General features: G+C 38.2%; 1 protein-coding gene across 3 annotated transcripts in view; it reads left to right on the plus strand.

Annotated features, from left to right (window-relative positions):
* The window catches only part of LOC137278609 (homer protein homolog 2-like), a 64,285-nt gene that overhangs the window by 37,091 nt on the left and 9,452 nt on the right, over positions 1 to 17,742 (plus strand). For 2 of the 3 annotated variants that reach the window (XM_067811077.1, XM_067811076.1), the window contains exons 2-6: positions 5,340 to 5,496; positions 10,193 to 10,324; positions 13,410 to 13,586; positions 15,062 to 15,195; positions 15,678 to 15,834. In XM_067811077.1, coding sequence (XP_067667178.1) covers positions 5,340 to 5,496; positions 10,193 to 10,324; positions 13,410 to 13,586; positions 15,062 to 15,195; positions 15,678 to 15,834 — 757 coding nt within the window. Of the gene's footprint in view, positions 1 to 249; positions 651 to 5,339; positions 5,497 to 10,192; positions 10,325 to 13,409; positions 13,587 to 15,061; positions 15,196 to 15,677; positions 15,835 to 17,742 lie in introns of those variants that run through there. The other variant, XM_067811078.1, reaches the window with a different exon arrangement.

The raw sequence follows: 17,742 nt of genomic DNA on the forward strand, positions 1-17,742 counted from the left end.
GCCAGCTGTACACAGACTGAACACTGCACTACTGCCATACACAGTGAAACGCTGACTGAACACTGTACTACTTCCAGCTGTACACTGACTGAACACTGTACTACTTCCAGCTGTACACTGACTGAACACTGTCCTACAGACAATACATAGTAGAACACTGACTGCTATTGAGTACCCCCTCAGGTGGAACATGCTCATCGTGTTGGACACTAATGCTTCATGATAATGACACTATGCACTCTACAGAACAGAGTGCCCCAGGGAAGCCATGCGAGAAAACCCCCACTTACAGCCAGCTGTATGAGCGATCTCATTCAATAATTAGCATCCCTAAGGCTATGTATCTGTGGAAGGTCTTCTCATGGAAATGCCAGGGATGATTTCATATCAGGCGCTGCTGCCCCTGCTGTAATGTCAGCTTTAACTTTTTCTTCTGCCTTTATCTATTTATTTTTGGTTTCTGTGTGGTGTTGAATTCAGTGTGGTCTATATTTGACTGGGCGACATATTGGGGTGTGTATCTACTTGCTGAAGATGACCTGTTGCAGCCCACTATCATTAGCTTGACATTCCCATCATCGAGGATTCTCTTGCGTGGATTCTTCCATTGAATGGTCTCTACTGACTTGGATTAACTACAAGAATATGAGGTAAAGCACTCAACGCTGTATGACTGTTTAGATGATACAAAAACATAATCAAAATCACAGGTGTAATGTTAAGTGTTAAATATGACGCAGTCATAGGATTTGATGTGCCAGTGTTCATTGTTATAATGTAAAGCATGAGATAAACTGCACTATAACAGCTACTGATACACATGTAATCATGTTCATTGTCTATCAGTTTGTTTCAAGATACATATTTATCATCATCTCCTGGGAAAGGTCATAGTAATTCAGTGTTTGGTATGTAACCTTTTCAACTTGTTAACTTAAAAACACCCTCCCATTGGCTGAGTGCCTGTTTAATGGAGGTTATTGGCGACTTTTTCATCTAAACTGTAGATAAGATATTTTCTTTAACAACTTCAGCCCTGAAATGTCAGATTCCCATGACCGTCCTGATATGGTTCCTCATCAGTAGCTAGACACAATAGCAGACTTGAGTTGTGCAAAGGGATTCCCGTGGTTGTGTCATCATCAGATAAGTCTGCATTCCTTGTCACACCTGTATGCTGAGAAGGAATTTCATGTTATTGACTTAATGTTCCACTGACTGGTCCAAACTCATCTGTCGCTGCTTATCATGTGACTAATCCTTGTTAATGTCATATCACTTAATGAGGTGATTTGTCTTTATTAGTACATTTTCTTTCGCATTGCTTTTTCATAATTTGTCAACAGATGACATAATGATTTTGTAGATGCTTGATTATATTCACTTTGTCTATTGCATTTTTTTATCGCCCTTACAGGCATCAGCAATTGGCCAGATGTCAGAAGTTAATTAATCAGTCTCCAAACCAGGCATTGTGTCCCTCCTTTAAATCCATAATGTTGATTAGACTATATCAAGACTATGGTTCAACTAAAACATGTCTCAATACTGTCTTCAACAGTGAAACTCCTGCACACCCTATTATCCAACTAAATAAATGATTACGTCATAATTCTTTCCTAACTGATTACTTGAAAAAACATTTAGGTTCTTGTTGGTCTTATCTAAAAGACCCACATCATGTCATCAATCACAGCAAGGTACCCAAGGACTGACACAGCCACAAATATTAGTGTGAAACTTATGAAAATCTAGAGTGACATCAGTTGTCTTCTCCCCAAATCACTTTAGCACGATTCCAAAATGAACTGTGGACCTGGGATTCCTGTCATGATGCAAGGTTAACCTTAACTCCTATTCTATAATATTTCACAAAGATTACCTTTGTGACTTAAGATCATCTTGGCACTTAGTGAAAGGAGGCCCAGTTGAATAAGTCATATGGTGTCTACCCTGGGTGTCTGCTACCCAATATATTCTGAAAACACACTTGAGTAATTATAACCAAACTTCTTCGACATTTCAGCCCTGAGCAGTAAAGATCAATATATAATATCTTTGCTCATGTGTTTGTACTACTGCAGGGCATTCTTGCACACCTTGACTGTTCTCACAATAATGTCACAATAATGTTTCTCACCTCATGAGAGGCGCATATCCATTACTGAGTCTCATACTTTGTGTTTTATGTTTTTAATGGTACATAGCAGCAGGATAAAAAAAATGCAAGTAGTATAAAGTTGTTTAAGCAATGCTCTTTGAAGTCTATCAGTGTTCACGAATACTGTCTGACGCTGTGACAAATCTGGGAGGTTAGAGAGAGAGAGAGAGAGAGAGATTTCAGTGCCTCTCAAGAATGTCAAATTTAACATTTCTTATGACCAGTGAACAAGTGTAAAATTTAAAAACAGCAAGCAAATGGGTCATGTGACAATTTCAATCAAAGCCATAGTGAAATATACAGTCGGACACCGGGGCTTGAATTTTAACATTAGAATTCAAATAATGCTTCGAACTGTTCTTCAATCATTGAGCCTTTAGCTCTGTAATAGAGGAAATCCATCAATAGTCCAAATGGTTGTAACAGTTCGAAGCATCATTTGAATTCAAATGTCAAAATTCAAGCTGCCAGCATACCTGAACAGTGACCTAACTATACCACTTTGTGACAGTTATTGATTCTACAAAGTTGTAGCTGCCAATGGTGGTACATACAATAACAAGTCGAGGGAATGGACTATAGAACTGGCTCAAATGTCCTCCAGACATGCAATTCCTGAGTTGTTTTCCCCTTTCCCTTTTTCCCAGCCATGTGTCCTGTTCACATGTGTATTGAAAAAACCAATATTGGCTGTGCATTGTACTTTGCTGATAATGTGTTACACCTGAGTGCTGGCCAGGTATGTCAAGTGTGTGAAACTCAACACTTAGAAATGTGGGTGTTAGTGATAAGGCATTTTCCTTGCCCTATTTTATTCCTATAAACAATAGTAGGGATGTTTTAAGCTGTTAATTGCTTTAGCCATTACTAGCCTGTGGCCTGTGGAGGGATCAGGGTTTGGTTGCTACTGCTAATTAAGTAAAACCTGAATTGGATGAGTCTCTTCTGAAAAGTGACTTGGTTATTTTCCAGCTGAATACATTGTACTTTCATTATACCCAAGGTCTTGTTCCACTGAGCAGTCATAATGTTTAGAAAGCATAATTTCCACACGTCACCAATGATTTTGAAACAGGGATTAAGATCTCTGGGCCATACAAAAGAAACTATAAAGGCAACCATCTTCATGTTACAGGCGATGGTTAGATCATTCTTACATTTTATCATCAAATAGTTTTCAGTCTGTAATGTTCAACAATAAGCATACACAGTGTCCCAGGAGACCAACTGTAGTCTCAGAAACACATTCGGGTATATCAAACAAGAAGAAAAGATGTCACATTTCTAATTTATCCACGTTCATAGCCCAACACTGGCTGGCATTTAATATCACCAAATAATCTGAAAATAAGAAACAGAATAGTGCACCTTATAACTTCAGTTAAGCTTGGCGAACCAGCAGTATTTCAAACACAACTACCTGTGTGTGTGTCTCTCTCTTCTAGACCAAACTTTCGTCCTAACTCAATTGCTTAATTCTTATTTGTGAGTAATTTATGACAAGGTAAGAACTTGATAATACCTGCACATTGTCAATTTCTGTTAAATAGTATTTACATATCACTAAAGACATTTCATCTTTAAACTAGTCAGGAAGGACTTCTAAGACTTGACATTCATTTAGTAAGGAATCATAATCTGTTCTGACGCTCTCATGCCAGTGCCAAGCAATTACACCAACTATGCGACTACTGCACCTAGTCAGTGCATAGAAAATGTAGCCTTAAGCCAACAAGTATATGCTGATTATTACTCCTAATCCTAAAGCTACCTACTCAATTTCATGTGGAAGTCTTGATTAAACAAGACAGCTTGTGTGGCCCTCGGTAAGTTTGATCAGTGACCACTCACCCATGACCCTGTGGTCACCTGTACATGTCTACATTGCTGTTGGGAGGGACAGAAACAGGAGGTCACGGTTGGGGTTTAAGGGTGGACATTCCCCCTTCACCTGGATTGCTGGACTCGCTGTGTATGCTGGCATTTGTGAAGGTCACGTGTCTGGACACAGGATCTTTATAGACAGATCAGGATGTGTATGTGATTGTGTTCAGCTATACTGTATAGTTTAACATGAAGAGACCCAGGTATGTCATTGCTAAGTCGTTTTAGGGCAGAAATTTCTTTGTGAATGTTGAACAGAATGTACACATCATAGTGCCTTCCTTCTTCATAGAACTACCAACTATTATTTATGACATAGACGTGACTGTGTACTGCACTACAGACAAAGTATTGGTGGGTTATCATTATGAATGCAGTGACCAGTTGAACTGATATTCACCTGAGATAATACTAAAAGGAATTACAGATGGGTGATATGAGTGATGGTTCAAATAGCTGCACAATCTTAGACATGGACAGACAGTAACTTCTATTTCTTGTCTTTGTCTTCCAGCATCATTCAACATGGACAATAAAAAATATATATTCATGTTAAAACATAGTTGATTGCTCAAGATTGCCTTGTCAGGATTAATAGTGAACATTTCATTACTACTGTACATTGGCATTTCTGAAGTGAAATATGTCAGCCGTTTAAAAACTAAAAAACTAAACTAAAAAAATAGGCATGTTTTGTTTTTTGTTTTTCTTGCTATCAATTGATTTGCAAATTTTTATATATTGATGGCAGTAATTGAATTCAATCTTGTTTCATCTTGTGATGATAAAGTAAATTCAGCAGCATGTCCAGTCTGCTGGAACTAAAGTAACATTTATGTTTTGAAATGCAAATATTTTGAAGAATCAGAAGTGTTATGTTTCCTTTCAGTTTGTAATAAATAGCTGGAAACCAGCTAACAAGCCGAAGTGAATCAAATGTTTTGCATGTATATGGTGTTAGTGATTGCTGTGAAGATTGTAGATTCTCTCTTTAAGAGACCTACCACCCAAGCATCTGTTAAATATTGTGTTCATTATTCAGTGAACATTCCTTCATGTTTCAGACAGTGATTAGTGGAATTGGAAATGGTGTTCGACAGAAAGAGAGTCATAATATTTTGGATGGCACACAATCATGCACCACAAGCATGTCAGCAATTTTCTCTGCTGATATGAAACATAAGCAATTCAGGGACATTTTATGAAATCACTAACATGCTAATTTTGTTCTTTATGAAAGAATAGAGCTGTCACACGTCACACTGACTTTAATGTTGATACCACCTTGTTTCAGGGAACAGCCTATATTTGCAACAAAGGCACATGTGTTCCAAATCGACCCTGAAACTAAAAAGAATTGGATTCCTGCAAGTAAGACGGCCGTTAGCGTTGCATACTACTATGACTCTGCCAGAGACACCTACAGAATCATCAGCGTGGAAGGCACAAAGGTATGACTGAAACTCATGTTTATGTTGTATCAGTGTATGAAGGCCCGTCCGACAGGTCTAGATGATCAAAATTTCTGAAGGTTGGTCTAAATTTCAGCTAGCCAGCCCAATAATCTGTAAAATATTTGATAGAATCGTCCCATATATCTTAGTAAATCCACCATATGTTGGTGTCAGGTCTACTTAAATTACATTTGGGCTGATAACATTATGAAGTTACCATCTCTGATGTCTGGCTAGTTTCCTGGTTTATTTCATCAGTAAATTTCATAAAGAACTTGTCTTTCTCTATCCCCCCACACGGGATCAATGTGTAAGCCCATTCCTGGGGTCCTCTACTGTGATGTTGGTGGAATATTACTGTAGTGGCATAAAACCCAACTCACTCATCCTCCCTGCTGTACTGTCCTGTCCCTGTTGTCCCCCCTCACCATCCCACCCCAAACCACCCCACCCCACACCACCACCCCATCCCGATCGTATTTCCTGTCACCTGTGTTTTCAGATTTACAGATGGAGTCTGAACAGAAGGAAAATGTAGACTTGCTTCATTTAAGGCTAGTAGCGTATGAATAAGGGCTATGAGAAAGGGAAGATTGTTCCAGGACTGTGAGACTGACTGAGGAAAGGCCTCTAGTCTCCCTTCTTCTGCCCCCTACTACTGTTTGCCCAGTCACCTGCAGGGGGAGTAAGTTGTGTAGCTAGTGCCCAGATTTCATCACCAGGGGTCCAATACCTGATCTTCATAAGCCGTCATACAAACTTTAGTCTGGCAAAGAAAACCCTATACTATTTTAATCCAGTGGTCCCATCCAACCTGAGTATATCTAGGCACTCCCTCTCTCTCTTTCTCTCAACTCCTCTCCTCTTCCTCCTCCTTCCCCTCCTCTTCCCCCCATCTCCACCCCCAACATAATCCTGCATGTCCCAAATCTCAAAGATGTGTAATTGGAACCCAACAACTTTCTTTATATGTCCTCAATATTAATATTACTGATAAGTGATACCCCCAAATAGGTATTCGAGTATTTAGCATTATTAGCAGAACTTGAAACCAAGTCATTGTCCTTGATTATGTTGTAGAAATTCTTTTCCTCTATTTTAGAGCTTTAGTCATTTTTGTTGTGTCCTTATGACAAGTACCAGTTTCTTAAAGTGGCCAGGTGAGATTATAGGGATCCCGAGCTTAGTGTCGTTCATTTGTGTTCAATTGTAATTATTCATGGGGAGTTCTTCTTATTTCACTAGATTAGACAGATAATATTCTCAAGCTGTATGATTGGTAAGAAACACAAACCTGTATTGTTTCATATGTTTATTTTAAATCAATTCATGCAGAGAACTTATGAAAAACATGGTTTAGATAAATTTTGGTTTCTGAAGAAATCTGGACAAGTAAACAGACAGACCTTGCTCGTGTAAAGTCTTGTCCATTTTGTAAATTGACCCCAGCTCAGATGTTTTACTCTTTTTTTTCTTTTTTTGATAACGCTACATGCTAACGAATTGTCGCTCTTCTAGATATAAGAGATATACAGTAGGTTAACATATGCAAAATATCCTGCAAGTTGATGAAATGCCAGATTTGTTGTCTAACTCCCTTACCTATAGAAACAAGGGCAGAAAATGTTTGAACTCCATCAAAGGCTGACAGAAAGAAATTACATGTAGCTAATTCCGACTTATCATCATCGCATATATATGCTTTGCATTTTGTATTTGTTCTCACAATGGTTGTAGAAAAAGTTAATAGAAGAACCTCAGAAGTTAAGCTGATAGTAGCATAGTGGATATCATGTAAGGTTAGTGATAAAACATACAAGTGAAGGCCTGGATGGGAATGTAAACACGATATGGCAGGAACAACAAGAAGGCCGAGGGGTTTTACCGGACCTGTGTGGAATCACTATATATATTTCTCCAGGTTTGAGTGACATTGTCTTTGCAAATAGGTCTTTTACTGTGATGGATGACTTGTTACATTTATTACCATTTGTTCACACTCATTATAGTGTCAGTTGACTGCTAACAGATTACAGGTCAAGGATGTCATAGTATTAGCTGCAACCATCAACTAGGCCTGATTTAGTTTCATTCATTTACAATGCATCAGAGTTGAAGAATGGCTGCAGTAAACTGTTGTAATTAACTTGTCCCTAAGCCCTGGGTCACCATTAGTTATTCTGTTTTAAACATTGTGTGACAAATGAAACTATGGCCTTGACCAACATGTTGGGACATATATCATTTTCACATTTTATCACTATTTAGTATGTGTTGTGCATACTATATCTACAGTGTATATATGGATAGAAAATATGCATGATAGTGTGTGAAATAAATCAAGAAACATAGCATATACACACCACAGCATACACAGCTTTATTTATCTGAAACATATCATTCAGGTTTTCTGATTTAAGCAGTGTCCGATCTTTGAATTTTTATTTGGTGGTGACACTCTGGGTTTCCTTTGGTGTGTTCTGTCATTGTCGGTTGCCAAGGAAACTGTGTACTACAGGTGCTTGAAAACTGTATAAGAATCCATACCGAAACGTCGCCATTGTCAGAATAAAGTTTCATATTCTCTTAATTTGATCAGTCAGTTTGCACATGTGGATGTAAACATGATGGCACAAAACAAATTATAAGGCTCTTTCAAATATAAGACTTTTGCTTGATGATTTGTAAACAGTCAAGTAATCGAATTGTAGTACAAATATTGAACAAACTGCTTACTACTATAGTATCACTCATTCACCTTGTCGTATTGACCTGTTGTCAATGAGAGAAGCAATGCTGCTGTGCATATATGCAACAAATCACCATGAAGATTACTGACACCCCATTAAGGTCCATTCAGTACTCTATATGTACTCTTAAGTTATCCAGTACTTCTATACTCCGTGATATTCAAATGTGGATTGGCACACCATGTTTGCTGAAATATCTATTTCCACACATCTTCAGGATGTTTCAAAGCAAAGTGGTGAAAAAATAGAAATAAAAGAGTTTGTATTTCACAGGAGGGACTGGATCTGTCCCATGCTGTCTCATATCATGTTATCACCTTTCCTGTTTAAGGTGTGTTTTCTGTTTGATTTATTTAACAACAAACATGAACTCCCCGAAAGAAGCCTGTTCAAATCCAGAAAGTATCAACTTGAAACAAAATTTCCCGTTTCAATGATCTATCCGTTATTTGACCAATCTCATTTTATTCAAGTCTGCTTATGTTTTATATGTTTCCACAGTGAAATTGTTTATGTGGACTTTGAATAGGCCCTGAAACACCTTACATTTGACGGCTGAAGATAAGCAATGTATAAAGCCTGAGGTACATCTGAGCTGAAACCTGTTCAAGGACACCTGTACTAAAATCTATGCAAGTGCACCTATATTAAGACTGTACAAGTACACCGATATTAAGGTGACATGCAACCAAAAAACAAACACATTTATCACTTATTCATGACATATAATATACATTAGTGTTTGTGAAAAACAAATATACAAATAAATTATAGGCACACAATCACGAATCAAAAGTACAATATTTTGTAGTTTAGTTTATTTCGCTTGAAACGAAGCACCCAGGCGACTGAACCCAGTTAGAGTGGGTGCGTGTGCACACAAGTGTAAGAAAGTTTTTTCAATGGCTGTTTCATTTGCCAATACCAAGGGGGCTCATTTTGTGTATATAGAGATGATCTGTTTGATTGGCATTTCAGAAGTGTGGTGAGTAATAAGAAAGTAAGATTTTTATGGATAACGTCTTTTATTGTTTATCACACAACATTTCGGTATGGATTCATATACCGTTGTCAAGCAAGAGTGATGACGGTATAAGAATCCATACTGAAATGTCACATAATATACAATAGAAGACAACAATATCCATATATATTGTATATAGAGATGTTTGGTTTTGTAAATACTCTCTGCATTTGTGTTGAATCCAATCAACAAGTGCTGAGATGGTGAACTACTGCATGGCTGGAAACTGTCATTTGTCCAATGTCACAATCAGCATACTTTTCTATGTTTCCAAAGACATGTATTAGAACATTTCAGTTTTCAAGCTGAGCAATTTTTAGCAATGAAATTAGTATTTCTTTCTTGAAAACTTGGTTTGCAAATCTGCAAGTATGGAACAGTGTATTTTTTATTACTGCAGACCTAAGATGCTTGAAATCACAATGCACATTTTTGTTCTCAACTTCCACTGCAGTGATAATCCTTGCAGTTGCATCACTTGCATCTTTTTAGCGAGTCACCTTCCTGGTTGAAGCCGCACAAACCTAATCACTGCACATGTGCTAGCACAGCTGGCGTGACAACTCCTTTTTTCTTCAGTGCTGGGGGAAAATTAGTAAATCATTTGAACTCAAATTTTCGTGGTTTTTTCATTCACATTACTTTTCAACTTTAGAAGTGGATTTTGTATTTTTGATAATTTGTTTCTGTAAGTCCATCCCAAAAGGAATCAGAATCTGCAAAGTTGTGTTTTGTGTTGCATGTGACCTTTAAGCCTGTGCAAGTGCACCTCCTCAAAATCATGTACAAATGTACTCATGCCCTTGTGGAAGGCCATGCCATTTTCATTTTGTCATACTGACTCTCCATGAGCCCTTGTATCTACTGGAGTCCTATAACCCAGTGTGTACTGAGTGTGTGATGCATCTTGTTGTTCCAGGCTATTGTCAACAGTACCATCACCCCAAACATGACCTTCACCAAGACCTCCCAGAAGTTTGGCCAGTGGTCAGATGCAAGAGCCAATACCGTATATGGTCTGGGATTTCCTACAGAGGCTGATCTTGGCAAGGTAAGTTTTTCAATTTCATATCTGGAAAACCTATTGAAGTCTGAATGATTTTTATGTTTGATGTGTGAAAAACCTCAAAAGACACATTTTAAATCTTTCTTGTGTTATGAAACACCCCTAAGCCTGTTCTTGTGTAATTTTAGGTATAAAATTCTGAAAAAGCTTTGACCAGTACCTGATAATTTTGTTTAAAATGGAAGGAAATCATATTGTAATATGTTAAGTGTTGTGGGCATGGTCATCTGGATTTCACATCCTAGTAGTTAGTTTCAAACAGTTACACATCCAATAGATACCTTTTTTCAGCATGCTTTCAAATTGTCTCATACTGTCTTTGGAAACTTTACCTTTGGACAGTATATTGTGAATGCAAAGCTTATAGTGTTATGTTTATTTGGGCCATAGGGCCCATGCTGATAAAACTTGGTTTTGTTTGTTTGTTTTGTACTTAAAGGGTAATCATTTGTGAGTGTTTTGATTGTCTGGTGTGGTTTATGTATTATTTGCAGCAGTGTATTTTTAGGTTAGCATTGGAGTGGCGGGGTAGTTTGGTGATTAAAGTGTTTGCGCATTATGGCAAAGACCCTGGTTGGATTCTCCTTGTGAGCACAATGTGTGACCTATCATTGTCATCCATATCATATTACGACGTAAAGTCGTCATTGCTTGTAATGCTTGATCAATGAGATCTCAGACCAAACATGCAACAATCCATGTGAGAATTATTGATCAGGGGGAAACGAATTGATCAAGTTATCAGATGTGGTCGACACATCAGTCACTGGATTGTCTTGTCTAGACTATACTGTGCTTCCGTCATGTGGCTGGCACATTGCCGGGTGCCACATTACACAACAAACACAACAATATTCCTGGCACCAGGTGCCAGGAGAGTAAATAAGTACTGTCAACACCACCTGCCCCTGACTGTGCTAGACACAAATAGGAAGTCAAATACTGCACGTATCCTTATATAGCAGGAAACAGGACCAATTGTCCTCGCTGTGTTTATATATGAACAACCACCCAATCTAATCTGTTGTACACTGGTATGTCCTAACACCATTACACAACTTGTCACAGGGGAGGATCTTCCCAGACCTTCACTGTTTGATCATGATCATGGATGCATGACCAGTTATTGACATTTAACATAAGTATCAAACATCTGTTAAAACCCATAAATACTTGTTGTGAATGATTAACAAAAATTGTGTAAATATTTATGGTAATAAACCCAAACATTTAAAATTAAGGTCTCTGGGTACATCCGACATGTTTCATGGTTTCTGAATCAAGGCACACCCAAAGTCACCTTCTAACATTTCATGTTAGATTTGAAATATTGGCTTAAATATTGCAGACAGGGCTTTTACTTTTAATTCATTCACTTAAACAAGGTAAAGATGAAATAAGTTTTGTCAAATCCAACCTCTCAAACACATGATTTAGTACCCATACTTGATCAACTCCAGAGGAGGTTACAATCCAAGATGAACCTGTGTCCTTCTCATGATAACTGTAGACTTAAACCCCTATTCCACCTTAGTGGACCAGACAGGTGGTCGTGTTCATCTGAATGGTGTAGCTGCTGTGATAGTGACCATTTCTTTCCTCCATTTGTTTTTAAAAGTACGCTGGAGGTGGTGCTGGTTCAGGAAGCTTGCTCTGCTGAGGATGTGCTGCTAGCCAGTCTTAGCCCTAAACTGTCAAGTAGCTTGTTTGAAGAGTTAATGAAGCACTGGACCTTCTTGACTTGACAGACTGACAGTATTTACAGGGGAGACCACTATGTATGTTTACACAAGACATTGGGGACATAGCTTGCTATTAGGACAAGAGTGAAAGTATTTGCACCATGTCCACAGTAAATACATCTGTTAGGGGAATGTGTTACAAGTTACTCGTATAAATTATTTCAAATTATGATAAATATTTGAAGTCAGTTTTCTGGCATGTTTATCTCTGTTGATACCTGAGGAATGTGTCACACAATTAAATCTGTTTTATGTGATAAGGAAACTTGACAGATGCTTGAGTGGAAACTATATTAATTTTTGTTTATATTTTTGAGATGGCCACTGTGGCACCAACAGCAAGTCTTTCAGGCGAAGCTGAGACTTTCTGCAGGACAAACAATAGATTTGAACAGATATGGCAGCTTCTTCTGTCTATAAACCTAATTTCTAAATTAAATTCCTTCAGTTAATTAAACATTTAGCAGTGTAATGAGATTTCCACACTCGGTTCATGAATCTCTCCCTTATCTTATACAATATCACCCATAGCTTTCTTATAATAGGGTACTTTAAATAGGTTGAAGGTGTTGGCATGTCCCCAGGTCTGAAAGAGCCGTGAGGTAGCCTGCCGAGAGAAGTAATTACTAAAGTTCATGTTACTAAGTTACAAGTCTGCAGAGGGAAACACCCTGTCTGGTTTTACATCTCTGCTGTAGTCGTGGTTGTTGTTCACATGGGGCTAAACATTTCCTTTTTTCTGGCAGTATGGTTGTACAGGACATGCTTAAGAACCATGCATAATTAGTGTCTAGGTTGGGTGGTGATTTTCCCCATAAAAGTCACCATATCACACACACACATGCACGTACGCACGCACGGCGCGGGTCACACGTCATGGAAAGTTTCCATTGTATATCCTCACATTATGGGTTATGAAACATTCAATGTTTTCTTGATTAATCACATGACCCTCAAGAAGCCAGCAGTAACTTGCCAAACTGTCTCATACATAAAATTTATCCTGTGACATATCAGTATGCTACATGAAAGTTATCCATTGGCCCTCATGGCAAGGGATGAAATAATCCATTATATCGACATTTGGCCTTTTTCCCATGTTAATGTAACACATTGTGTTGTTGCAAGAGACTTTCCACTCACTCACTCACTCACTCACTCTCTCAAACAGTGCTGAACAGCTCATTCACTCACTCACTCACTCTGTATGACGGACTAACAAATTACATATACCATTCCACTTTTTATAGGGATATGATTTGCCTTTCTGATAGGTCCTGGCATATGGTTGTATTGGTGGCTTCAGTTTTATCATCCTTGACTTTCAGTTCATTGAGAAGTTCAAGGAAATCAAAGACCTGACCAGAAGTGCCATTCAGCATCAACTACAGTCTGGAGGCAGTGAAATCAACGGCACCACAGAGGCCAAAAGCTCCTCCCCTTCACAACCGTCCCAACACCGTCAGTTCCTTCATCAGAGGACCAACAGCCTATCTTCATTACCAGTAAGAAACCTTGTACCACGATACAGTAATCTTCCTACAAGGACCCCACAGGGGTGTGATGGGTCCCCAGAATCCCCACAGAGACCCCACAGGGGAAGGTTGTGACCGCCAGTCTCGCCACAGAAACCCCACAGGGTCTTCAAGGACGGGCCCCCAGAATTCCCACAGGGACCCCACAGGGAAGGATGGGTCCCCCAGACTCACCACAGAGAATCTTGCGTAGATTATCAAGTGCCAATCCTTCTCCAGCCGCAGCAACAGACCTCTCTGTTCTAGACTCCCACAGAGAATCATGCGTAAATTATCAAGGGCGTATCCTGCCCCATCCCCAACAACAGACCTCTCTGTTCTAGACTCCCACCTTGAATCATGCGTAGATTATCAATGGCCTATCCTGCCCCGTCCCCAACAACAAACCTCCTTGTTCTAGACTCCCATAAAGAATCATGCGTAGATTATCAAGGGCCAATCCTTCTCCAGTCCCATCAACAGACCTCCTTGTTCTAGACTCCCACCTTGAATCATGCGTAAATTATCAAGGGCGTATCCTGCCCCGTCCCCAACAACAGACCTCTCTGTTCTAGACTCCCACCTTGAATCATGCGTAGATTATCAAGGGCCTATCCTGCCCCATCCCCAACAACAGACCTCCTTGTTCTCGACTCCCACGTTGAATCATGCGTAGATTATCAATGGCCAATCCTTCTCCAACCCCAACCCCAACCCCAGCCCCAGCCACAGACCTCTTTGTTCCTGAATCCTCAGGAGATCCCTGGTATCCCCGTTTGTTTCAGTAGGGAATTCCAGTGGAGTGTATGCCCTCAGCACCTTAGCTGTATCTCCCAGTGGGGCCATTTAAGAGAATGTCATTGATATTTGATACAAAACTAAACTTTGTAACAATGGTAGTACTATGGTAACTGTTAGAATTCATTGTCACCATCAGGTGTACTGGTGGACTCAATAAGAGAGCTGTCTTCACGTTCCACCTTATCAGACTCTGAAAATATATTTCCAGGTTACCATTCATCTAAGGTTGAAGGAGTTATTTCCCTTTCTTTGTTGTGTTTAATTTAATCAATAAATGGCCTCACAGTTGTCTTCATACAGTAGTGAGGCCGTTCTGATTAATGTCTAAGAAATAGTTCTTAGCACACCTTTCAGATTTATAGTATTTGTTTAATATGTGGGTAGAAATGATCCAATGGGATCAAATACAATTTGTAAAACAAAGATTTATTTGTTGTATGTGCCATTGCCATTGAAGTTACGTAACATAGGAACATGTGCTATGGATTTACAGCTTCTTCAATATTTACAACACCATCAAAGAATAGAGGAAAAACCCTCCTCACTTAATATCTGCTTCTGATAAACAGTTGCTATTTGTATTTAATACTAATATTTTTACTTTCACAGTTAATCTTATTTTGAGAAAAGAATGGTTTTAATAGAATGGGTTGTGTATTGTGTAGCAGGGTGATGTGGGCAGCTTACGTGAGCGTCGGAACTCGTTTACTCAGGGCAGCAACAGTCTTCCTCAAGCCAGCACCACAGAAGCACAGCTCAAGTATGAAAACGACAGACTTAAACTTGCTCTTGCTCAAAGGTGAGGGGACATGAGGAAACTAGTGTCAGATCTTTAGGTAGCTGAGACATGAAAGTGTGGATCTCCATTTCTGGTCCATTTGGATGTGAGAAAAGTCTAACCAGGAGATTCCTAACACGGATGTTATATCTAACTTTCTTTATTTAACATTTAAATTTCGTACCTGTGGACATAGTACACTTCATTACATAGAGATGATGGCATTAAGATGTAATAAAAAATACTTTTTAAAAGTGAACATTGTTGGAACAGGTGTTTTTGTCAGCTGGTCAGTCAGTGTGACCCAAATTGGAAGAATAGGGCGCCAGGACCTGATGCTTCTGTAACGCAGGAGTGGTGTACACATCAGGTGGTTTATCTGAGTTTCATTTAGTAGTTCCATTGGACCCAGTGTTTAGTACTTGTTTATGCTCTCAACTTGTGGTTTCCCTAATCTGGAATGGAATATTTACAGGCTGTAGCAATCTGTATTGTTGAATCAGTTCCAGTAATGCTAAAAAGTGGGAAGTGGAACTCCAGACCCTGAAGAACAATAATGCACGTCTGACTGCAGCATTGCAGGAGAGCACGTCCAATGTGGAAGAATGGCAGAAACAGCTGGCAGCATACAGGGAGGACAACTCTGTCATGAAGAAGAAGGTGAGTTGCCTCCCTTCGACTAATACATTATTCAGAAATACAATATTGTTCTCCTAATCATATTGGTATGTGAAACAACCAATTTTAGTTTCAGGCAAAATATGTTAAGTCCAACAATCAAAAGAGGCGTCATCACGTGCATTCCAAAAGCTAACAAAAATAGACAGTTGTTAAAAAACTGGCGCCCAATTTCCCTACTAAATTCTGTGTATAAAATACTCAGTACATGTATAGCCAATAGAATTAAGAAAACTTAAATACACTTATTCATGAGACTCAGACAGGGTTTATCCCTGGAAGATGTATTAGTGAGAACATTAGACTGTTATATGATGTTATGTTTGAAGCAAAATTACAGGGTAAAAAGGGACTGTTGTTACTTATTGACTTTGAAAAAGCTTTTGACACTGTCTCTAAAGAATTTATAATTCTAACATTAGGAAAATTTGGCTTTGGACCCAGTATGGAAAAATATTAATCAATAATCCTACATCTTGTGTTATACAAAATGGTCTTTAATCTCAATTTTTTCACAATGAAAGGGGCTGTAGACAAGGCGACCCGGTCTCTCCCTACATATTCCTTTTAGTGGCAGAAATTTTAGGAATAATGATCCGTAACAACAGTGCAATAAAAGGAATGACGTTGAATAATACTGAACATAAAATTGGACAATATGCAGATGATACTGAATTATTTCTTGATGGATGTGAAGAAAGCTTAAGCGTAGCAATTGACACCCTCAATAATTGCTACAAAATGTCTGGTTTAAGAATAAACGTAGAGAAGACTAAAGCAATATGGATAGGCTCAATGGCAGGTAGTAACATGATGTTATGTCAGGATCTTAAGCTTGATTGGCACTTTTGATGTACTAGGAATAAAGCTTGAATAACCTTTGGGTAATTAATACAAGAAAAAGACTAGAAATTATTGATAGAACTCTAGGGAATTGGAGGAAAAGAAATTTGACATTAATAGGGAAAATAACAGTTGTTAAAACTTTAGCACTCTCATCGCTGGTGTATATATTCACTTCACTCCCAAATCCTCCAAAGGAATTCATTGATAAATTAAAATTAAACGATATATTTTATAAATTCATCTGGAATGATAAGCGAGATAAGATAAAGCGAACAACACTTATTAGAAAATATGAAGAAGGGAGACTCAGAATGGTTAATGTAGAGGTATTCATAAACTCATTAAAAATGTCAGTATTAAATAAATACCTCCGAAATAAAAATACTAGCCCTAGTACCTTTCCATTCAAGGATATAATTCTGCTTGGAGCCAACATTGAAAATTATGTGAAAATAATGAATCCCTATTGGAAAGATGTGTTGGCAGCATGGGGAATATTTTATAGAACACATAAAACTGATTTTACAGATATTGATCAAATCTTATCTGAACCCCTTTGGTTCAACCATCAATTCCAAAATAGTTATTTTATTATAAGACATTGGTATCTTAGGGGTATTCACTCTATAAGAGACTTGTGTAATGATCAAGGTATTTTGTCATTTAATGAACTTAAGAAAACATCAAAGGCATAGTTCTTGATTACTACCAGGTTCTTTCAAATATACCAAGAAAATGGAAAGATACTATTAGAAATAATCTATTGGTTGTTTATAATCACTATCTTAGCACATCACTGATATGTTTACTTTCAGCACCAAAGAGGTCACGATATTTCTGTTATAAGCTTATAAGTACTGAAAATTTCCCTTCTACATGTGAAAAATGGCAACAACTCTTTGACACTGTAATCCCATGGGAACATATTTTTAAAGAATATAGAAGATGCACAAAAGATACTAAATTGATTGACTGTCAATTTAAATTTATTCATAATATTATATACACAAAAAAAGAATTACTGAAAATGAAATTAGTTGATGA

The sequence above is a fragment of the Haliotis asinina genome, chromosome 3 (genome assembly GCF_037392515.1).
Source record: "Haliotis asinina isolate JCU_RB_2024 chromosome 3, JCU_Hal_asi_v2, whole genome shotgun sequence".
NCBI lineage: Eukaryota > Metazoa > Mollusca > Gastropoda > Lepetellida > Haliotidae > Haliotis > Haliotis asinina.